General features: G+C 38.8%; 4 protein-coding genes across 4 annotated transcripts; all 4 read left to right on the top strand.

Moving 5' to 3' along the window:
* Positions 1-471: 471 nt before the first annotated feature.
* On the top strand, positions 472-2,513 carry LOC126783096 (serine/threonine-protein kinase STY46-like). Its single transcript, XM_050508495.1, has 5 exons — positions 472-644; positions 853-1,158; positions 1,259-1,769; positions 1,915-2,057; positions 2,248-2,513. The coding sequence occupies exons 1-5, from the start codon at positions 486-488 to the stop codon at positions 2,431-2,433; spliced, it is 1,305 nt and encodes a 434-aa protein (XP_050364452.1). The 5' UTR covers positions 472-485; the 3' UTR covers positions 2,434-2,513.
* A 4,331-nt stretch (positions 2,514-6,844) lies between these two features.
* Positions 6,845-9,476, top strand: LOC126784245 (mechanosensitive ion channel protein 10-like). Its single transcript, XM_050509724.1, has 6 exons — positions 6,845-7,586; positions 7,673-7,898; positions 8,024-8,147; positions 8,388-8,672; positions 8,768-8,967; positions 9,193-9,476. Exons 1-6 carry the CDS (start codon positions 6,845-6,847, stop codon positions 9,458-9,460), a joined length of 1,845 nt encoding a protein of 614 aa, XP_050365681.1. The 3' UTR covers positions 9,461-9,476.
* A 277-nt stretch (positions 9,477-9,753) lies between these two features.
* Positions 9,754-12,804, top strand: LOC126783450 (mechanosensitive ion channel protein 10-like). Its single transcript, XM_050508921.1, has 5 exons — positions 9,754-11,136; positions 11,211-11,331; positions 11,614-11,907; positions 11,994-12,196; positions 12,299-12,804. The coding sequence occupies exons 1-5, from the start codon at positions 9,947-9,949 to the stop codon at positions 12,537-12,539; spliced, it is 2,049 nt and encodes a 682-aa protein (XP_050364878.1). The 5' UTR covers positions 9,754-9,946; the 3' UTR covers positions 12,540-12,804.
* A 6,524-nt stretch (positions 12,805-19,328) lies between these two features.
* Positions 19,329-23,556, top strand: LOC126805554 (mechanosensitive ion channel protein 10-like). Its single transcript, XM_050532350.1, is given in 7 exon segments — positions 19,329-19,756; positions 20,133-21,105; positions 21,108-21,552; positions 21,638-21,758; positions 22,233-22,526; positions 22,598-22,800; positions 23,024-23,556. Coding segments are annotated over 7 exon segments (2,358 nt in total). The 5' UTR covers positions 19,329-19,675; the 3' UTR covers positions 23,265-23,556.
* Positions 23,557-23,562: the final 6 nt, after the last annotated feature.

The raw sequence follows: 23,562 nt of genomic DNA, 5'->3' as shown, positions 1-23,562 counted from the left end.
CCTCACGTACTGTAAATATATTCGATCAAGAAATCTCACTGTAAATTGTTTCGTTTTGTGGCATACATTAGTGATCGATGGACGGATGGTGGTTCAGTTTGAACCCTATGACTTCCCTCTTAGTAAATATCGCCCATCTACCCAAGTGGTCATATCCATATCTATGATCTAGTCATAGGCTAACCGCCCTGGCAGATAAGCTAAGCATAAAAAAACATACGAGTAAATATATCTCCACTATCGTGACCAATAGAGAGGGGTTGGCACTTCACAGTTTCCGCCCCATTTTGTCCTTCTCATTTGCATCAACAGTTCAACAGTTCAACAACAAAAATTGGGAGGGGCCTATTTAAGCACCATTACACCGTTCTTAAGCTCTCTCTCTCTCTCTCTCTCTCTCTCCGCATCCTCAACATTAGTTCTTAGCATAGACAACTCAGGGTGCAAAAAAAAATTAATAGAATTGAATGAACAAAATTCAAGGGATGTTTCAGAAGAAAAAAGGGTCTCCAAAGGCGTCTCCGAGAGTTGAGCCAAGTCATTACACCGTGGCTACTGCAGCGGCCGTGGAGCCGCACGGTTGTTGTCGAGACTCGGTTAATGTTGTATCGATGAGCCAGCCTACCAACAAGTTGGAACAGCAGGTAGATTTTTATTTTAAGTATAAAGCATTAGTCCAGACTAAATACCTAGCTTCCTTTGCATTTAAGATCAAATTGGAACAAATCTTATACTTCGGTGCAGACTAAACCCGGAGGCCATGTATACCATGCATGATTCACATCGCTATAAAGTATTAGTATAAACTAAATGCTTTCCTATTTTGGGCATTGGATTTGGGCCTAAATGAAGGTGGCAGAATTGGAAAAGAAATGTGCAAAGGAAAGAGAACTCCGAATGATGTACAGAAAGAAATTAGAAAGAACACAAGATTATTTGAGGTATTGTCTCCAAGTAGCCCAAGAAAATGGGTTTTTGGACCTTATACACCACAACAAAGATCCTGCAGGCCTCGTTAACAATGCCAATGGTCATGCCAGTCCTCTGTTGCCAACTTCTCCTCTGCACCAGCACCAACACCAACACCAACAACCGTCGGATCTAGATGCTCTGATTGATCAAGCCAAGCTAAATGGATGGTACATAAATCCAGATAAGGTAACTGTTCTTAACTTCTATTGTTCTATTGAGAGAATAGTGAGAACATAAGTAGTCATTTGGTGTGTGACGATTATCTATGTGGTGATGTTCGTGGCAGATTGAATTTGATGAGAAGATAGGGCAGGGGAGCACAGCACAGATATACAAATTAACATGGCATGGACTCGATGTCGCGGTGAAATGCATAGAACCTGACTTCTTTGAATCAAACGAGAATGGCGTCTCATTTTTTGCTCAAGAGCTCGATACATTATCCAGGCAGCGCCATCCGTACGTGCTTCATCTAATGGGGGCGTGCCTTGATCCTCCTAACTATGCTTGGGTGGTGACCGAGTTCTTGGGCTCGACACTGAAAGAGTGGCTGCATGGCCCCGGAAATAGGCAAAAAGAGAGGATGATTGAGCTTCCTCCATTTGCGGTGAGGCTGGCCAAGGCACTCGAGATTGCCCTAGCCATGCAGTATCTACATGAACAAAAGCCGAAGGTTCTTCATCGTGACCTAAAGCCTAGCAACATATTTTTGGATGATGCTGGTCACATTAGAGTTGCCGATTTCGGTCACGCTCGGTTCTTGTGTGATGAGGAGATGGCACTAACAGGAGAAACAGGTAAAGGCGATGGTCCTATACATATATACTCTTCAACAGACCATTACCCTGTGTATTGCACATTATGCAGTAGTGCATTTTGGTATTATAAACTCACAATACTTTAGCTAAGGCTGTGTCATCTCTCTTCTCTCAAAACTTGCAGGAACATATGTGTATATGGCCCCAGAGGTGATCCAGTGCGAGCCTTACAATGAGAAATGTGACGTTTACAGCTTCGGGATTATACTGAATGAGATTATTACCGGAAATTATCCATACATTGAGACAGATTATGGTCCTACTATGGTACGTATTACTTAAAAAACAACTCCTTCACAAGTTAGGCAGTTACTGAAGTTTAACAAAAGCCTCACCTTTTAGTACTACTCTTCATAATTCATATAATAAACCAGAACAAAACTTTCGACTATGTCTATTCCTGCCGGCAATACTAATCAATCTGTCGTGCAAACCACGTTGAATCGTGTTATTGTAGATAGCAATGCAAGTTGTTGAGGGGAATCTGAGGCCAAGACTTCCCGATGACGGTGATGGCCAACTTGGGGAGCTAATTGAGCTGATTAGCCTTTCATGGGATGGAGATGCTTCTATCAGACCATCCTTTGAGACCATCACATGTACTCTGAAGAAGCTTCAAAATAGAATAGTTTACAATGATTAGTATGATGATAATCTTAGTTTTGTACTACATTAAGGTAATTAAAATATGGGTGGACTAGTCTAATTGCTTTGAGATGTGCCCTCAACTATTTCCAGGTCAAAGAAAAATACATGTAAATATCAAAGATGATAAAGAAGCTTCAAGCCAACCTTCATTACAGGGCATAACTGGACAACAAGCGTCCTTGCTCTATGTCCAATCTGTAATGTAGTTCTACAGGCAATTGAGCATACATCAGACTCGATCTTTTTACTTGTGATTGGATAATTATAATTTTGTTCACTAGCTCATCCAAGAAGATACATCTTCCAGATTCTTAAATTTTATTTAGTTTAGATATAACACATAACATACGATCTGTGATTAAAGGTATTTGTTTGACCATGTAACCATATCAATTATCAAAGTGACTAAAGGAGAGAGAGCAAGCAGATGACTCTGTTCCATAAACAGAGCAAATTGGGCATGTTGATAAACAGAGGTCTCTGTTTTATAACAGAGGAAATTGGATATGTTGATTAAACAGAACAGAGTCTACTATAACATAAGACTTGTGGGCTCCGAGCTCTCTTTCTCGGAACCCCTACCATATGGGATAACCTCGTTATCCCGTCATGGGTCCGCAACTAATTTCTTGCTACTGGTGTTCTTCACATTTCAAGTTTCGAACATATCTACACAAGCCCCATCCTTGGAGATGTGTCGGGTCTGCAGTTCATGCAGACTCAGCCACCGAAAAGCGTGTTAGCATCGTACTTAGATGATCACCAACTCTGGCGGCAGTGTGCAGATTCCTATGGTTAAGCACACAATAAAGATGGCTATGATAGTAACTTGTGCTAAAAGAATGAAGCACGTTGAAGCAGCTGGTTCGTTTCACACAGGTGTAGTTGGATTTGAGCCATCTCTTTGTTGGATTTCACTCAGCGGATTGATAAATAAGATACGATATCGAGAATACAACTATAATATGGAAAAACAAACACACTCAAATACACAAGATTTAACGTGGTTCCCTCACTCCTTGATGTACGTTCACAAGACGTGATCTGATATTTCTTTACTATCAAGAATAGTATGAACAAAATACAAGGTGTTTCACTCAAAGTTTATACCTAAACCAAAAACCCTTGAAACCTTGAACCCTTGTACACCTCTCTCAACTCACACTCTCAATTTCCGGTAAAGACAACTCTCTCATACAACACTCAATGGAGAATGAAATTCCCCCTAAATAAGAGAGTACACAAAACTCGGATGCTCCTCCACCATCTTTCAATGCCAACCTTCATGGCTATTTATAGCCAACTCTTGCCATGCTTGTTTGTTGCAGCCAATTTTTTCCATTCAAACATTACTGCACTTGTAATAAACATGACATTAATTTGAGCCACATCTCAACATCTACCTTGACGAAAACTTAATGACATCCTCCTGAAACTTCAGTCACTGCATCTAAAATTAGATGTTCATCCCCACGCCCTAGGATACACATAAACCTTAACAAGAAAGAATTTTGATCAAGTTTGAAACTCTCTTCAAACTTGACCCCTAGAACCGAATTCTTCAAATCAAACATGCTTTGCGCAGCTACAAGTCTGTCATCACTAAAAACTTTGTCAAACTGTAAAGACTTACCGATGTCTTTCTCGAAACATGGTTTGACAACACCACTAGCAACCTTCTCCAACCGCCTACTAACCACCGGTTGATCAACAAAAGTCATCTCCTCACCACAATTGAGGATATATCGCTCTTGACTTCCCTTAGCATCACCAACATGACCAACTGCTCGCCTCGAACTCACCTTCATGGCACTGAAATGAGCTACCTTATCGCCATTAGGATTCCCACAAGCCAACGTCACACATGTCCTTATTGGTATGCCTCCCTGTAAGGACTGCTGCAATTTTGGTTGCCATCTAAAAGAGGATTTCTTTCCCCTCGATTGTGTAGCTCCCTCACAATATTTTTGGAAAATAAGATCGCCATTCTTCTCACTAATTTGCAAGCCACACTTGCTCAACTTCTTTCCAAGACCCACATGTTAATTTTCCTTCCACATAGCAGCTCCACCTGTTATTGTACTCCCTTGCAAAAGGTATATATTATTTACCTTATTTCCACGCAACACCACAAGAGAATCCATCACGACCTTCAAAGCTCCACATTCTGTTACAATCTTGTAACCTTTGGAGTCGAGTGCACTAACTGATATATGATTCCACCTTAAGTTAGGAACATATCAACATCATCAAGAATTCTCACCAGCCCATCATGTGTCTTGATCTTGACTGCTCCAATTCCTTCCACCTTGAAAGCTTTTCTTTCCGCCGTAAAAATAGTACATATCTTCACCTTTTTGTAAGAGGTGAAAAGATCTCTATTGGAACACACATGAAAGGAACAACCAGAATCAAGGACACAAACATCATTAGACAACATACCATAATGAGAGGTTGCCATGATAACACAATCATCATATTGTGAACTGAAGGTTGCTGAAACTCTTTGATGAGAATCTTCATCTTTCTCACTGCCACCATCTTTCTTCTTCTTCAACTTTGGGCAATGCACCGCGATATAACTTTTTCATGACAATAGTAGCACTCTTTGTTCTTGTGATTTCTTGAGTAGAATTTAGAGTTCTTCCAACCTTGATCTCGATTTCCTCTCTTTCCCCTACCTGAAAACACTTTAGAGTCCTCGTAAATACCATATACAGTTTTTCTCATATTCTCATTAGCGAGAAGTGTTGATGTAACTTCGTCGAGAACTATACTTTGCTTCCCATATAACATTGTTGTCACCAAGTGATCAAACTTCGCGGGAAGTGATGCTGGAAGAACTGAGACTTTATCTTCTTCACTCATGTTCACCTCTAAATTTAACAGTTCCGAGAGCATTCTGTTAAATTCATTGAGATGGTCTTGCAAAATTGTACTCTCATCCATGGTAAACCTGTAAAACTCCTTCTTGAGATTGATCTGATTTGTGAGCGACTTTTCTAGATAAAGCTTCTCAAGCTTTTCCCATATCTCTTTGGTTGACTTCTCCGTCATGACATTATGCTTGATTTCTTTCGCTAAGCACAACCGGATTGTGGAATAAGCTTGTTGATCAAAGCTTATCCACTCATTGTCCTTCATTCCCTGAAGTTTGCCATCTAATGCTTCTGAAAGGCCATCCTTGACTAGAATGTCTTTCACCTCAACTTACCACATGCTAAAATTATTTTTCCCATCAAATTTATCGACATCATACCTTGATACCCTTGAAGCCATAACAGATATCTAGGTCGAAACCCAAGCTCTGATACCAATTGTTGGGTTTCACGCAGTGGATTGATAAACAAGATACGATATCGAGAATACAACTATAGTAGGGAAAAACAAACACACTTAAAGATACAAGATTTAACGTGGTTTCTTCACTCCTTGAGGTACGTCCACGAGGCGTGATCCGATATTTCTTTACTATCAAGGATAATATGAACAAAATACAAGGTGATTCACTCAAAGTTTATACCTAAACTAAAAACCCTTGAACCCTTGTACACCTCTATCAACTCACACTCTCAATTCCCGGTAAAGACAACTCTCTCACACAACACTCAATGGAGAATGAAATTCCCCCTAAACAAAAGAGTACACAAAACTCCGATACTCCTCCACCATCTTTCAATGCTAACCTTCATGGCTATTTATAGAGAACTCTTGCCATGCTTGTGTTTGTTACAGCCAATTTCTTCCATTCAAACATTATTGCACTTGTAATAAACATGACATTAATTTGAGCCACATCTCAACACCCTTAGCTTGGCTTCTCAAGAGTTGGCTCTGGTAGTCTTACTGGCCAAGAAACACAAAATGAAACTTCCGTTTGGCTGTAAGAACAAGCCAAAGGAGGATCCACCACCGACAAAGAGAGTACTTAATGGTGGCATGGTGCTAGGAAGAAGCAAAGATAATTTAAATTATTCTCTAAAAATATTTTACCAATATCAGTTGACTTGCAAGTTGCAAATAAGCTAGACTCTCATTCATTTCACTATCATTGAGATCTAGAGAAAAAGAGAGGACTCATTTTTTAAAGTTGTTTACTTGTATATAATAAAAGCCATTGAGATCTAAGGAAACCAGAGGACACTTATTTTTCTGAGCCAGGGTGCTATACTGCTATTACGATCAGAAAGACTATGAAGCTTGAGAAACTGGTAGTGGATATCGAACGGTGTATGTCATATGATTTGTTTTTAAGTGGCTTCGGAAGCAATTTCAGGCCTAAAACTCTGTTCCTTATTCCTGTCAATATTTCTTTTTTTCGAACCCTACACTTTTCAATTTCGGCTTTGCTTATAATGTGACAGGTTTGTTATGGAAGCTAAAGTCTTAAAGGAAGAGGAGTAAGCATGTCGAGAAAAGGATCTGGAAATGATGTAGGTGATATCGTAGTAAATGTTGAAAGTGAACAGGTAGAAGATGAAGCAAACCCTTCTTGTTCAAAAGTATTAGAATCTTCATCTCCCAATCAAATTAGGAGAACATCATCATCCAATAGTCCTGGTCAACAGCCAGTGCGGATTGATTCTGGTATTCTTGAAGGGAAAGGTAAGTTAGAGCATGATGGTTCCGCTAATAGATCAGCAAATAACGATGATGACGACGAGGAAGAGGAGGAGGAGGAGATTTACGAGAAGGTTAAATCTAGCAGGAAAGTGAACAAGAAAATGCTGATGGAGTACATTGTTTTATTGTGCAGCTTTGGTGTTTTAATAGCTAGCTTTACTGTCAAGAAACTAGAGAATCTAAGGGTCTGGGGATTGAAGATTTGGAAATGCTGTGTGCTTGTTATGCTCATATTCTGTGGAATGCTAGCTACAAATTGGCTTTTGAGTCTGTTAGTTTTCATGTTTGAGAAGAACCTTCTAATGAAGAAGAAGGCGGGGTATTTAGTTCTTCGAATGAAAAAGAGTGTTCAGGTTCTCCTGTGGTTGGGTATGGTGCTTCTCACTTGGCTATTCTTCTTCAAACTTAATCGTGGGACGAACAGATCAAAGACATCCAGCAAGATTTTAGATCATATAACGTGGACTCTTGTTTCGCTGCTTATTGGTGTCTTTCTGTGGATGTTATCAACTTTTTGTTTAAGAGGTTAGCATCAAAATTCTTGGCCGTCGCCTATTTTGATAGGATTCAAGAAATTATGTTTAGTCAGTACGTTATTAAGACACTTTCAGGGCCTCCGTTAGTCAGCGCTGTATTTGCGAGTCTCAGGAGGATAAACAATGTGGTAAAAAAGGTCTTTAGTAAGGTGAATCCTGCAAGGAAGATTTCAGTTGAGACCATGGATACGTTTCTTTGGGATGCTTCTAGTAGAGATATCGATGCAGAGATTGCAAGTGAGTTCGAAGCCAACGTTGCTGCCGTCAAAATTTTCCGGAACGTTGCTAAGCCTGGTAGCAAGTGAGGAAAAACTAAACTAAGTTTATGTCATTTTCTTTTTTGGTCTTGTTTTGAATATCTTATTTACACATTTAAACTCGAGTAGCTGCATCGTGGAGGAGGACCTCAGGAGAAAACTCGAGTAGCTGCATCGTGGAGGAGGACCTCAGGAGATTCATGACTAGGGAAGAGGTGGACCATGTATTTTTACGGATTGAGGGAGCAATGGAAACCGGTAAAATTAAAAGAAAAGATCTACAAACTTGGATGGTAAGCCTTAAGTCGTGCATGTATCTCAATGCAAAAGCATACTGCAGGGAACTGTATTTTGTTTAGCTCCAGTTCGTTACTAGTTACACCATTTCCATATATCAGGCACTTGGTAAATTGTGTTTTTCATGGACTGCAGGTATCAAAAACAGAACTTAAAAGGCAACTCAGAGATTATTCAATTTGGTGCGCTAGATACTACCCCCACCTGAAATTACCTTTCTGATTTTTCTTTTCCAGGCGATGGTCGACCGCGAACGTTCTGCGTTAACTTCAGCAACCGAACCAGTTATAAATCAAATAGAGCAATTTTTTACTAGCATGGTGGTCGTTATAACCATCGTAATTTGGCTTGTATTGGTGGGAATTGCAAGCACAAACTTAGTTGTTTTCCTCTCAACACAATTCTTATTGGCAGCTTTTATGTTTGGAAACACTTGCAAGAATGTATTCGAAGCCATCGTGTTCATATTTGTGACACGTCCATTTGATGTTGGTAATCGCATTGTTGTTGATGATGTTCCGGTAAATTACTGAGGCATCTCAATCTTATCTAGTTACTTTGATGTTTTGATGTATTTTGTTCATATTTCTAACATAGATGGTTATGTGATATGCAGTTGGTGGTTGAGGAGATGAACGTCTTAACTACCACCTTCTTGAAACCCAATAATGAAAAGGTGTACTATCCGAATTCAGTGTTATGCACCAAAACCATTAGCAATTATTACAGAAGTCCAAATATGGGAGATACCGTGGAATTCTCAATTGTTTTGACACCAGTGGAGAAGATAGACATGCTGCAAAAGAAAATAAAGGAGTGAGTTGAATGAAGCTTTAACGTTTAGGAAGAAATTACGATTTTGCATGCGTCTCAAGTCTATGAACAAATGTAATGTTGTGGATTTCTGGTCTAATAGTCTGATAGATTTCTAGAATCTAGAATATGAATACGACTGATCTTGCTTCTTCTTTGTTCTGCATGTTTGGTAGTTCTACTCTCTCTGGTGTTCAGTCTATATAATTTGTTTGTATGCTTTCTCAGGTACCTGGAAAGCAAACCGCAGCATTGGCATCCAAGCCACAGTCTGGTGGTGATTGATATCGAAGATGTGAATAAGTTACAGATGGCGCTCAATGTTAGTCACACTATTAACTTTCAAGACATCGATCAAAGGAACAGACGGCGACCTGAGCTAGTCATAAAATTGATGAGAACTTTGGAAGAATTAGACATCAAATACAATCTGCTGCCCCAAGAAATTCACCCCACACAAAATAAAGCAGATGCAACTGTTTCTTTCAAGAGATGAACGTTACAAGGTCATCTTCAGACTTCAGAGTCAAGGTTCCATAATTTAACTAGCGCAGAGAAGATTCATTCACTGTAATAAGCAATAATTGTAACATTTTCTTATATCTATGAGTCTGATCTGGATTTTAAATGTAGAAAATGTTACTTGATCTGTTGTTTTGTCTCTTATTGGTGCATTTATAGTGGTCAACTAAAATTTGTTCTTCCATTGCTTCGGTGATACAATGATTGCTCCTTTTTTTTATTCCGGAAGGGATACGATAAACGGGGTGACGGACAAGCTAGCTGACCGCACCGACAGTAGATAATGTTAAACTTCTGAAGATGGCCCTTGACTTGATCCAGAAAAAAGGTTTTAATATGACCAAGAAGGCGATGAAGTTTAGCTTCAATCCAGGAATGACACAATGCACACGAAGATGACAACCCCATCATCCTCGTTTACTCATTCGATCAAGTCATTCACAGTGTGGACTTGAAAGGCATGGAGATGCAGCATTCTGCTGATGGAGGTCAAGTTGTGTTGGAAGTCGGAAGGGATCACAAGAGAAATGAACCAACAGGCTCAGACTCTTCAGCTGGCCACACCCTCATCAAGAGAAAATCACTCAGTAGGTCAGTTCTTTCCAAACCCAAGTCGAGATTCGGTGAAACATTACCAATTATGCATGAAGAGAGTAGGGAGGAGTCCCCTAATGGCATTTCATTGGTTAGGACTAAGTCTTCCTCCTCTGCGAGGATTGCATCGCCGCCGTTGACTCCAGGCAGAACGAAAGATGAGGAGGAGGAGGATGAAGAGATATACAACAAGGTTAGATTGAGTAGAACTAAGCGTAGCAAAGTGAACAAGAAGGTCTTGGTTGAGTTTCTTGTTTTTCTGTGCATTTTGAGTTGTTTACTGGCTAGCTTGACTGTTCATGAACTAAGGCATTCTTTGGTTTTGGGGTTGAAAATTTGGAGATGGTGTGTGCTTGTCATGGTAGTATTGTGTGGCATGTTGATGACAGGTTGGGTTACGAATTTCCTCGTTTTTGTGATCGAGCGCAACTATTTGCTTAGGAAGAAAGTGTTGTATTTTGTTTATGGATTGAAGACGAGTTTTCAGATTCTCTTGTGGTGGACTCTGGTTCTTCTCACATGGCTACTCTTGATCAGACGGGGGTTCAGACGGGGGCTTCAGCAATCACAAATCTCTGATCAGATTGTCACTTACATCACTCGAAGTATTATTGCACTTGTTATTGGGGCATTTTTGTGGCTGCTGAAGACTTTATTTGTTAAGATCATATCATCTAAATTCCATGTGATCTGGTACTTTGATAGAATTCAAGAATCATTATTCCATCAGTATGTACTTTCAGTAATTTCAGGACCTCCACTAATGAAGGAAGCTTATAAACTATCACAAAGCAGTGGCAAACTGAGTTTCAGAGGGACTAAAGAGGCAGACGCAGAAGGGAAGGAGAAAGAGGTCGTTGACATGGCAAAGGTTAAAGAACATGGAGCGATGATGGATTTCTTGGTAAATATAGTAACTAATTCAGCTTTATCCACGGTTTCTCAAAAAATGGAAGATCTGGGTGATGAAGAGGGAGAAAATGAGATTACCAGCGAGGCAGAAGCAACTGCCGCTGCCTATGACATATTCCTTAACGTTGCTCGACATGGTGCCAAGTGAGACAATTATCTTCATTTTTATTTTATTTATTATTTGATAATTTCTTATGTCAATTACATCTAATAAGTAGGTACATTGAGAAGGAAGATCTGTTGAGGTTCATGACAAAGGGAGAGGTAGATGTTGTATGGCCGTTTTTTGACGTCGCAATGACCGGACAAGTTGACAGAAAATTTCTAACAGACTGGGTGGTAAGTCCTTTTCATTCATGTCTCTGGATCCACGTTGAAGTAGAGACATTGGCATCTCGATTTCTACCTTTAAGACAGTGTAGTTCTTCTTTGGTTCTGGATCCTTTTTAGGGATTTATGGCAGTTGGTACTAGAAGGCATGTATTATCTGATTAGCAAATTATGTTACATATAACACAAGTATAATTATGTAACTGACATTATGCATATTTGAGCTATCACAGTTTTTAGGATAGATCATTTTCTGAAATAATTTAGGATACTCTGTGACTTCTTCCCCAGGTGAAGGTCTACACTGCTCGCAAAGCATTAGCTCATGCACTGGCTGATACCAAGATAGTTACAGCGCAAGTCGACAATCTTGTGACTAGCATTGTGCTTATTATCATCATCGTCGTCAGCCTTCTAGTTGTGGAGGTTGCAACCACAAGCTTTTTTGTCTTCCTATCATCACAGCTCGTATTAGCGGCTTTTGCTTTCGGAAACACTTGCAAGAATGTATTTGAATCTATCATGTTTCTATATGTGGCACATCCATATGATGTTGGAGACTGCATCGTTTTTGAAGGCGTTCCGGTACATCGATCTTTTACACTTATTACATTATCTTGAGTTGCACCATATTCGAATTTGTAACACATGGTACACCTGAGTTCTGACAGATGATAGTTGAGGAGATGAACATCTTTACTACTGTTTTCTTGAAACTCAGTAATAACGAGAAGGTGTATTATCCAAATTCAGTTTTATCTGCAACATCGATCAGCAATTACTCCAGAAGTCCAGATATGAAAGATGTAGTGGAGTTCTCAATTGCCTTAACACCAGTGGAGAAGATAACCCAGTTGAAAGAGAAAGTAAAGGAGTAAGTTTTTTCTTTTTTGTTAAAGATGTTGTGGAGTTCTCAATTGTTCTGTACTACTCATTTCTTACTCTTTCATGTACATATATCCTTGTGCTTGTTCAGATACATCGAAGGGAAGCCTCAATATTGGTATCGAAAACACAATGTGGCGGTTATTGACATACAAGATGTTGATAAGTTAAAGATGGCCGTATATTGTCAACACAAAATGAACTTTACAGATTTTGAGGAGAAGAATTTGCGTAGAGCTGAGTTAAACTTCGAATTGCTGAAAATTCTTGAAGAGCTTAACATCACAGTAATATCAGCTGTCCTCCCAAATAGTGAATCTCACTCAAACTAAATAATATGCAATTAATTAATTAGCACTTATTTTGCTTCTTCAAGGAGGTCCAAGTCAACCTGATGTTCGGTTAGAAACTCAGTTCAATACTTTCATCAACCTCTAAACGAATGAGGCTAGGTAATTGATCAGGTCTGTATGCTATGCTGTACTAGCTAGTCACTGCTATTGCTACATTCATTCTGTAAAACCTCAAGGGTGTGCTAATAATCCATGGCTGTTGTTCATACTTAATTTTCTGATATAGTGTTCGAATCTATTGTCAAAAATTATGTGCTTCTTTTTCTTTTTTTTTGGTCAACAATTATGTGCTTCTTTCATTCTGAATAATTTTCCGTTCTGTACTTTCAATCTCACTATACAAAGGTCTCAAATAATTAAAGCTAGCCTACCTAGTTACATGTACTACTCTAATCCTCGTTTAGAATTATATTTATTTGTAGATTAACAAAATCAGTTTGGTTTCTGCTCAGTAGGAGCAATCAGAATTTGATTTGTTTTTAAACTCAATTACTAATATGTTTTTAGTTTATGAGTTTTGAGTTTGACTGTTTGAACATAATCTCGGCTTATTTTAAACATAATATCAATCAGAATTTTTCATGCTTACCATGCTTAAAGCACAAGCATGGTACCAGAAAGATGGTGGTAGGGACTAGGGAGGCAGTTTACATCATTGTCGCCGCAGTTTTTCTTTTTTGTCCATTCTTTGAAACGCCATTCTATTGAGATTATGTTCTATGCTCACTCAAGCAATCTGTTGAAGAATTCTATGCTCACTCAAGTATAATTTAAATGCATTACTAGTGTATTCACCCCCACCATCACTTCTGAGAATTTTACCCGTAGTAGAAAACTGATTTTTGATAAAGGCATGAAAAGATTAAAGTAAGCAAACACCTCTGATTTATTTTTCATGGGGAATATTCATGTATATCTACTATCTAGTGCATTCATCTTTAAAGAGTACAAAGCTAGTACTTGAACCCATCTAGAGACAAATATGGAGAAGTACCCCACCTACACATTATCATGAACAAGTTCAAATGGAACCAAAGACATTTAGGCTGAACTAGAAAATGCTGCTTAGGAAATTCCCCAACACACAAGCTTCACAAGAATCTTTAGTACTGTCAGAAATGCTAACAACTTATCTGTGTCAACATATGATTCTCAACTTCGATCACTAGCAGGGTGTACAATTTTCTGTGCCACAGAGAGTGATTGATGCACAAGCTTGCCCACAAAAGCTGAGGAAGACTGTGCGCTAGGCTAGGAGTAAATTTATACTAAGAACTAGATGAAGAAGCACCAGATGGAGTAGATGTATGATCATGTAGAGGCAGATTGAAATCATTGAATAAAATCGGACAAAAACTATTTTTACTTAGTCTTTACTATGTACGTGCTTACTCTAAATAATATTCTTCCGTTCTGTACGTTCAATTTTCACTACACAAAAATCTCATATAAGCTACCTTGTCTATTTACATGTAGAGTCTTTTTACATTATATCGCTCAATTAATAATTATGAATAAGTGTGTATGTAAGTTTGGTTTCTGCGGCTGTACTCTGGAGCAACTAGAAAACGATTTTCTTATAATCTCAATCATCGATTTATATAAAGTCAAAGCTTAAATGTTCAATTAATCCAAATTAGAGGATGATGATGCTTAAGTTTGAACGTACATGATCAAGTTGCTTGCTTAATTTTAATTACTTTAAGGAAGACAATGTCTTATAACTGTACAACGGTCATGGTTCTAAACTTGTAGTAAGGTTCATGTTGCTCTCACCCCTAAAGAAATTGAAGCTCTTGCTGCATTATTAACGATCATGCAATCATAATCATGAGTCATGCACATTGGCCTGTAAATAAAAGATTACAGATCGATGCAGACTAAAGCAACAACTCTTACAAAGTCTTTTTTCCTTTTGTTCAATCGAAATATAAAGAAAGACTTGACAAGTCGTTTCCACCTTCATCTTGTTCCTTCATATTGCCGTCGTTTTCCCTGATTGAACCAACAAGAGCTTTCCTCACCAACTTGACATCATCGCAATTCGCAAAAGGAGCTGAAATTATGAGATAGAGATGCAAATTTAGATGTGTCGAGGTTTCTAGACTAACTACCGGCACCACATGTTTTGGGTCCAGTTCGACATCAACGGTGAAACGTGCTCTATTCTTTGATTTCTTTCTATCTTTCTGAAATGCAAATCGTTTTCTTCTTTCTATAATTAAAGTGTCGAGCTTGAATATCGCCACTAGCTGAGTATAGTTCTGTACTGTAATCACTTATGTCACTGGGAGTCTGGGCCATGGACTCGTGGAGGATTATAGAATATTTGCTTATGTTGCTTTCGAGAAAAATCACAATGACATCAAAACAATTAAACAAACGCTAAAAACAAACAAAAGTAATTAAAATAATACTTTTTTTTGGTTCACTTTTCCATTTTAATTATACTTCTGTCTCTGCATGGCCATGATTAAGGATTTAAGGATTAAAATAACGTTGAAATATCAGATTACAGAGATAAGATAAGATTAAGATATGATCTATCGTATAAGTCTCGACCAGAACTGTTAAAATTGGTACGTGGTGCATGGTTGGCCTGAACATCCTGCACTGCACCTGAGCTGTAACCCACTTATAAAGTACAAATGACCACTCACGATTCATAATGTAGATTCAATTATATGATTATATCCTTCTTCACTTTTTTGTAAGGGCAAGAAACAATTTGTACATGAAACTTTTTTTATTTTGTTGAGATAAGGTTAGTGAGTTAATCCTCAATTATTTATTAATGAAATTATCGAATACAATAAAAGATGTTAAGGTTAAATCTCTGATTATAAATATCTGAAATAATATGAGACATTCTTACAAATAAGTACTTAACAAAACACCAACTAATAAAGAATATTACACAAATAACGACTCTATTTGCTTTTAGATAGCGGTGACATAGCAGAGAGATCACTAGATACGTAACTCAATCAACGATGAAGCAACAATTACGTATCATAATGTCTAATAAAACAGCTCTCCAACTATGTTGCCGCCAGAAAAATCCGACGACATTTAATCTCACTCTACCACTAAGTGGCAATAACCATTTGACGAAACAAGGAATTCGCCGCCTACTTAGAGAAAACAAGGCACATTAAGTGCGCACAGAAACAAGAATCCTAACTATCTTTACATAACTAATGCAGATAATTATTAAACAAGTAAAATAACAAAAACATAAACAAATTGGATCATACCCAAAAAATGAGCCCAACCCTTATTATCAGCCCAAACCCACAACTAAATAAGAGTTTGGAGGGCCCAAACAATAGATCCAGCCCAAAAGCTTTGCTGCACAAGAACCCCCACTGATCGGACAGTTGCATCTCCCCGACCAACATACCACCGCCGCGACATACCCTTGACCGCCACCGGAAGAACTCCAATGACGAAGAACCAGCAAGAACCCCTCGCCTCCTCCGCACTACTCGAACACATACGCCCATATCCATGAATGCAAGAATTGCCGAAACCTTTTACATCCTTGATTCACAGATTTGAAGTCGTCCTCTCTAATCCTTGCTGCAAGAGACAACATAGCCACTGTCACAACAAAGCCAGACCACCACCTCTTCTGTGCATCCCCGTCATGTGTAAACACTGCCACTGATTTCGAACCAAGTTCAAATCCCCTCTGCCCCAACCTTCGATCACGGGCCCAAGGCACAACACCCACTCCCCATCCGACCACACAGGCCGCATGCCAACGAGGCCAGAGGCTAGCACCAACACCGTCGTGCTGACTGACGAGGAACAACGAGGACGTCAACAAACTCTTCTCTAAAAAACCTAGTGCATGGGGCACGTTCTAGTTTGCAGAGACTTTTCTGACAAGAATTGTACACAAAACTTATGAATTCAAAAAGTTAAGTATTTTGTTTAAATAGTAAAATATTTTAGACAGTGAAATTTACCCTCTCAAAATTACAATTTATACACTTAACCCACCTTTAACTATAAAAGTGTCAAAAATATCCATATTTTATTTCTTCAAATGTCAAATTGTTATAATGTAGGAACACGTGTGACATTTTATTGTAAAGTGTGGGGTTTTGTATAACAGCAAAATATGGGTTAAGAGTGTATAGTTTCTTGTAGGGCTCGCCAACGAGCTCGGGTGGCCCAGCCTGTGAGTGACGGGCCCGGATTGTGCCTTAGTATATTTAAATAAGTGATGGGCCAGATATTTTCACAAATATGAAGATCCAAGTCCGCCCACCTAGAGCGGGCCTTGCGGGTTTTTGCAGGCCGGGCCTTGCGGGCTTGTTTAGAAAAAAAAAACATAATACTCTAATTTAAGGGTTTGAAACAATAAAAGAATTATTAGAAAACATTCTAAAAAACAATCACAAAAAATTTCTAGTTTTGAAATATTATCGATCAACACCAGTAGATGTGATCGATATATATATTTAGGGACCTTGTAAAAATTTTATATTTTTTTAATATGGTTTGACCGTCCGTACTTACGGTAAACAAAAAAAATGCATTTTGACATAATAAAACCCCATTGACCGGGGCTTGGCTAAATGAGTTTCTTCGTTGTGACCACACACGATCGGTGACAATAATTAGTTGATTTCAAATATGTAAACAGTTTTCCGCATTCGTATCTTGGTAATGGGTCCCCCCTTAGGGCATATTAGTGTTATTTTTGGTTTACCAGATTCCGACGGTCAAACGAGGTCCGAATTGAATGAAATTTTAAAATAGTCACTAAATATATATACTGATCACATTGGATGGTGTCGATCGATTCCGAGAAGTTTCATTCATATAGTCGCTTCATAATGCGATAGTTTTATTATAAACCTAATAGAAAGGTTATGATATATTAGTGAACACTTTGGCGATCGACAACTCCAGTTTGAAATATAATCGATCAACACCAGCAGATGTGATCGGTATGTATATTTAGGGAACATGTTAAATTTTCGTCCATTTTGGACATGGTTTGACCGTTCGTACTAACGGTCAACTAAAAAAAATGCACTTTGACATATTGAAATCTCATTGACCGGGGGGTTTGCTAAATGAATTTCTTTAGTGCGACCGCACACGATAGATAACAAAAATTAGGTGATTTCAAATATGCAAACGACTTTCAGTGTTGACATCTTTGTAATGGATCATCTCTTAGGGCACATTAATGGTGTTTTTGATTCCGACGGTCAAACGAGATCCGAATTGGATGAAAGTTTTACATGGTTACTAAATATATATACCGATCACATCGGCTAGTATCGATCAATCCCGAGAAGTTTCCTTCATATAGTCGCTTCATAATGCGATAGTTTTATTCTAAACCTAATATAAAGGTTATGATACATTAGTGGACACTCAGGCGATCGCCAACCCCAGTTCAAAATATGGTCGATCGACACCAGCAGATGTGATCGGTATATATATTTAGGGACCCCATAATTTTTGTCTGTTTTGAACATGGTTTAAACGTTCGTACCTACGGTCAATAAAGAAAGAGGCATTTTGACATATTGAAACCCAATTGACCGGGGCTTTGCGAAATGAGTTTCTTTAGTGCGATCGTGCACGATAGAAAACAAAAATGAGGTAATTTCAGATATGTAAACGGCTTTCGGCGTTCACAACTTTGTAATGGGTCTTCCCTTAGGGCACATTAATGGTGTTCGGTTTTCCGGAAATTCCGAATTGAATGAAATTTTTACAGGGTCACGAGAAGTTTCATTCATATAGTTGCTTCATAATGCGATAGTTTTATTCTAAACCTAATAAAATATGTATGTATAATATTTTATTATTTGGCGGGCTTTTACGGGCCGTGCCGAGTTTCACACCTCTAGTCTAGGCCTGACCCTCTACCCACGGAAGCGGGCTTTGACGGGTTTTCTCACGGGCTGGGCCGGGTTAAAACTTATCGGGCTTGCGGACCTCTGGGGGCTTTTCAGATCCGCGGGCTAAATGATGAGGCCTAGTTTCTCATTTAGAGCTTACAAATATCACTATGTATGTTTTATTAACCAACCTATGGTACAAATAAAAGTCCTTCGTAAATGGATCATGATTTAGGACTACTTATTGAAAAGCTTGCTCTTTCGGAATCAAGATCTTCATGTCTTGGGATAATTGTTTGCAGTTTTGCACCTTATCTCACACATGCATTTTAAATCTTCTCATAATGTTAGGAAGGGGAAGCAGGTGGTGGATGCGCTTACTAATGTTGATTTGCTATTGTCAGGTTTGGCTTAGTGAAATGATACGCAACCGCTTCTTTTAGATATTTATCGACAAGACTGTCTTGGTCATTCTAATTTCCGGTTTACCTGAGTCTTACTTAAGATTAATACCTCAGTAGTTTCTTATTATTTATCTACTTCGTCGGCTTGTAGTATCTAGCTTGTTAATAAATCCGGTGCGAGACTTTATCCCTCCACACATATTTAACAAAAAAAAAATGGAGTCACACGTTGTGATATGACAATGGTTCTGAAACAAAATTCCTAAAATCAGAAACAAATATCATGAAGAATTTGAGGGTTGGTTCTCCGGTGGCGGTGGTATCCCCACTCTGGCTGGCTGGTAATCCTGGTATCCCCACTCTTTCACACTTAAATTAATAAATATTGTTCTTTCTGTAAGCTCGTTTTCATGTACAGTTCAAGACCAAAATTTGTTGTTTTCATTAATTTCTTCTAGTTTTGCAGGAACACCACGTGGCTACAACCTCGACATCTGAACCCTCTCCCTCTCCTCTCATCTTCTTCCATTCTTCTGTCCCTGACTTCTGCAGCTCTCTTTCTATCTTTGGGCAGCCACCCTCTTCTCATTCAGTTTCACACTGATCTACTCATCTCCGAGATCATCATATAGTCTTGTTCTATCCCATGTTTTCAGATGATGAACTACTTTAATTACCCAAATGAAAACCCAACAACCTGACCAATCTTAAAATGGCTGAAGTACTTAACTTTAAGCTCTGTTCTTTGCTGATAAAGATGAAAACTTTGTGTTCTACAAGCCCCAGTTGACTAGTTTCTCTGCAGTACTGAAGTAACAATCAATCCTATTCCAGCTAAATGGTCTTCCACTCTTCCCATCTCTTCTTTTGTGGGTGCTCCGTGGATAGCTTTGGATCTTGTCCGATTTTTTTGACCCAGGTGAGTACAGTAAACTCTTACTGCTTTGGAAAAGGTTGATTTTTAATATGATCGTTTTGGCGCGAAAGTAGCTTCCTTTCCAGTTATGTGTAGTACTTGGAGAACTAGATGTTTTGCTGTTTTGTTACAAAAGCCGTTACATAAATCTCAGTACTTCAAAGAAAGAAAGAAGAATGAATTCTGATTTGTGAAAGAAACAAAAAAAGGAAAGGGGAAAGTACCTTCAGGAAAGTGTTGAAAAGTTTTGATTTTTAAGCAGGATTCTGTTTCTGGTTTTTGTTAATTTACATTTTGGGGTTGTATCTCGTTCTGGGGTCGATTTACATTTTGGGGGTTTAATGCCTGCGTTTTGTTGGATCAGGGTTTAAGGTGAAAGGGTTTAATGAAAGCCGCAGAGAAAGGTTCAAAGGGCGGCGAGATAAGCATGTCGGAGAAGCAATCTGCGAATGGAGGTGAAGTTGTAGTGGATGTTCAGAACTCTGGGACATATGAAGCTAAAGGGTCTCCTTCAAACAAGCAAAGCAGAGCGGACTTGAGAGTGTCCACTGAGTCCGCTACTACCGGGTTCTCTAGGCCTGTTCCGAGTGGGTTTCCTTCACCGGATGTTTCAAGCGCCAGTCCTAACCCTGCTGGTAAGCCTCCGAGGATCCCGGCCCGCAATGAGAGCATCAATAGGAGAAAGTCATTTAATAGGTCTGTTTCTAAACCCAAGTCAAGATTTGGTGAACCATCGCCTGTTCTGAATGAAGATGGTAGTTCAGATCAGGTTAGTTCCCCTTATAGGGGAGCTTCATTCAGTAGGGCTTCCCCAAATAACATATCAGGGGCCAGGGCCATATCCATCTCTTCTAATAAGACTGTACCGCCGTCCCCCGGCAGGACCAAAGATAAGGAGGATGAAGAGATTTACAAGAAGGTTAAGTTGAGCAGAACTAAGCATGGGAAAATGAACAAGATACTCTTGATTGAGTTGATTGTTTTCCTGTGCATTTTGGGTTGTTTAGTGGCTAGCTTGACTGTGAAGAAACTAGAGCATTTTATGGTTTGGGGCTTGGAAATTTGGAAATGGTGCGTGCTTGTCATGGTGATATTCAGTGGCATGTTGGTTACCAATTGGATTATGCATTTAATAGTTTTCTTGATTGAATGCAACTTTTTGCTTCGGAAGAAGGTGTTGTATTTTGTTCATGGAATGAAGAAAAGTGTTCAGGTTTTCTTGTGGCTGTCTCTGGTTCTTCTTACATGGTTATTATTGTTCAACCGTGGGGTTGAGAGGTCAGAGACTTCGACCAAGATACTGAAATATGTTACATGGACTATTGTATCAGTTCTAATTGGGGCCTTTTTATGGATGTTAAAACATTGTTGCTAAAGATCTTAGCATCTAGTTTCCACGTTAACACCTTCTTTGATAGAATTCAAGAATCAATTTTCCATCAGTACGTGCTTCAGACCCTCTCGGGGCATCCGCTTATGGAGGAGGCTGATGGGAATGGTGGCAAATCACCGAGCACTAGCAAATTGAGTTTCAAAGCAACCAAGAAGGCAAAAGAAGGGAAGGAAAAACAGGTCATTGACATGACAAAGCTTCAAAAGATAAAGCAAGAGAAGGTTTCCTCTTGGACCATGAAGGTCTTGGTGGATGCAGTAACTAGTTCAGGGCTGTCCACAATCTCTCATACATTGGACGAGATGGAAGGTCGTAATGAACAAAGAGATAAGGAGATTACCAGTGAGATGGAAGCAACTGCTGCTGGCTATGACATATTCCTTAACGTTGCTCCACTCGGTGCCAAGTGAGGAAACCATCTTAATGAAGTGATAATTTGAATAATTTCTTGCCCTTTCCATGCTTTTGTTAATTATCTTACTTCCAAGTAGGTACATTGAGGAGTGGGATCTAATGAGATTTATGATTGAGGAAGAGGTGGAGCTTGTGTGGCCACTAATTGATGTGGCAAAGACTGGACAAGTTGATAGAAAAACTCTAACAGAGTGGGTGGTAAGACCTTTAATTTATAATCTAATCTTCCATATGGAGTTGTAGTTGTAATTTGGCTTCTGCATATGATTTGTTTCATGTCTTTTTTTGTTGTTGCATTTGTCGTCTAGTCATGCAATTCTCCTTCTGTTCCATCTTTCAATCTAAAAGTAGACATAGCAGGGGATAATTAACTAAGACATGATAAATTGAGTCTGTTTCTATATGCATTCTTTATTTCTTTACCTTCACCATGTATGCATAAGGGGAAGTGGAAAGAAATAATTACTAATTAGTGCTATGTCTGATATAGTCTTATGACTCGTATCAAACTAACTGCAGGATGAAAATATGAAGAATTAACGTAAACTAGATTCCATCACTTCAGTTGGTACTTGGTACCAAAATGCGTTATTGACTTATTGGTGTTCGTGTGCTTGGATGTTTATTTCTGGATCAAATGGTGTAACTATTTTTCCCTTGCTATTATTGCAGGTGAAGGTCTACAATGGTCGCAAAGCATTAGCTCATTCATTAACGGATACCAAAACAGCTGTAAAGCAATTGAACAAGCTTGTGACTAGTGTCCTGGTTATTATCACGGCTGTGGTGTGGCTTCTGTTGATGGAAATTGCAACTACAAAAGTACTCGTCTTCCTTTCATCTCAGCTCGTAGTGGCCGCTTTTATGTTTGGAAACACTTGCAAGACTATATTTGAAGCTATTATTTTTGTATTTGTGATGCATCCATTTGATGTTGGGGACCGCTGTGTTGTTGATGGTGTTCAGGTAGCTTACATAACTCTTTCCCTTATGTTACATATATTCATCAAGTTTCTAATACACTGTACTACTGATAGTTAATGGTTGAAGAGATGAACATCCTAACTACAGTCTTCCTAAAACTCAATCAAGAAAAGGTATACTATCCCAATTCAGTTTTATCCACGAAACCCATCAGCAATTATTACAGAAGTTCAAATATGGGCGACAGTGTGGAGTTCTCAATTGCTTTTACTACACCGGTGAAGAAGATAGGCGAGCTGAGAGGCCAAGTAAAGGAGTAAGTTAATTGAAATTTTCACTCTGTGTTTACAAGCCTATACATATGTACAAATGTGTGGTGAAGTTTTTGTGTCTTTGCATCCGGATTGTTAATAGTAAAAGACTGCATTGCACATCGACACTTGATTGCACTGTAGCAACAGTAAATCATGAGTCGACGGTATGTTAGACAAGTGAGCATTTTTTGTTTACACGCATGCAATTTACTTTTGTTTGTACAGGTATGTGGAGGGTAATCAGACGCTTTGGCATCCAAATCACCAAATTGTGGTGCTTGAAATCGAGAATGTGAACAAGTTAAAGCTGGCACTCTATTTTAATCACACGATGAACTTTCAAGAATGGGGAGAAAAGCAACGGCGGAGAAGTGAAATTGTTATGGCATTGAAGAAATGTTTGGAGGATCTGCACATTACATACTATCTGCTGCCCCTTGATGTCCGCCTCTCTGAAACTAAATGAGGTGCAACTGTGATCAACAAATGATCATTTGTAGGGTAAAAGCAAGACCCGGACTTTTGAGCTTTTCAATTTATTTTCACTATCAAATTTGGGTGGAGTAGGATTTTGTTAGAAGTACTACTGTTTCCAGCAGACAGATGAGATTGATGCAGTGAGTTTGGATCAAATATGATATAAATCATGTATTTTCTTTTTTGACAATGGTAATGGTATCTGTTTTGTCCTTACAGTTCTTCATTTAGGCCAGAAGGAAAGATAAAGGTTGTTGGTTGGTCAAAGTCTGGTATTTTCTGTTTTG

The sequence above is a fragment of the Argentina anserina genome, chromosome 2, assembly GCF_933775445.1.
Source record: "Argentina anserina chromosome 2, drPotAnse1.1, whole genome shotgun sequence".
NCBI classification, from domain to species: domain Eukaryota; kingdom Viridiplantae; phylum Streptophyta; class Magnoliopsida; order Rosales; family Rosaceae; genus Argentina; species Argentina anserina.
Note: the sequence above shows the minus strand (reverse complement) of the source record. Positions and strands in the feature narration are given on the sequence as shown.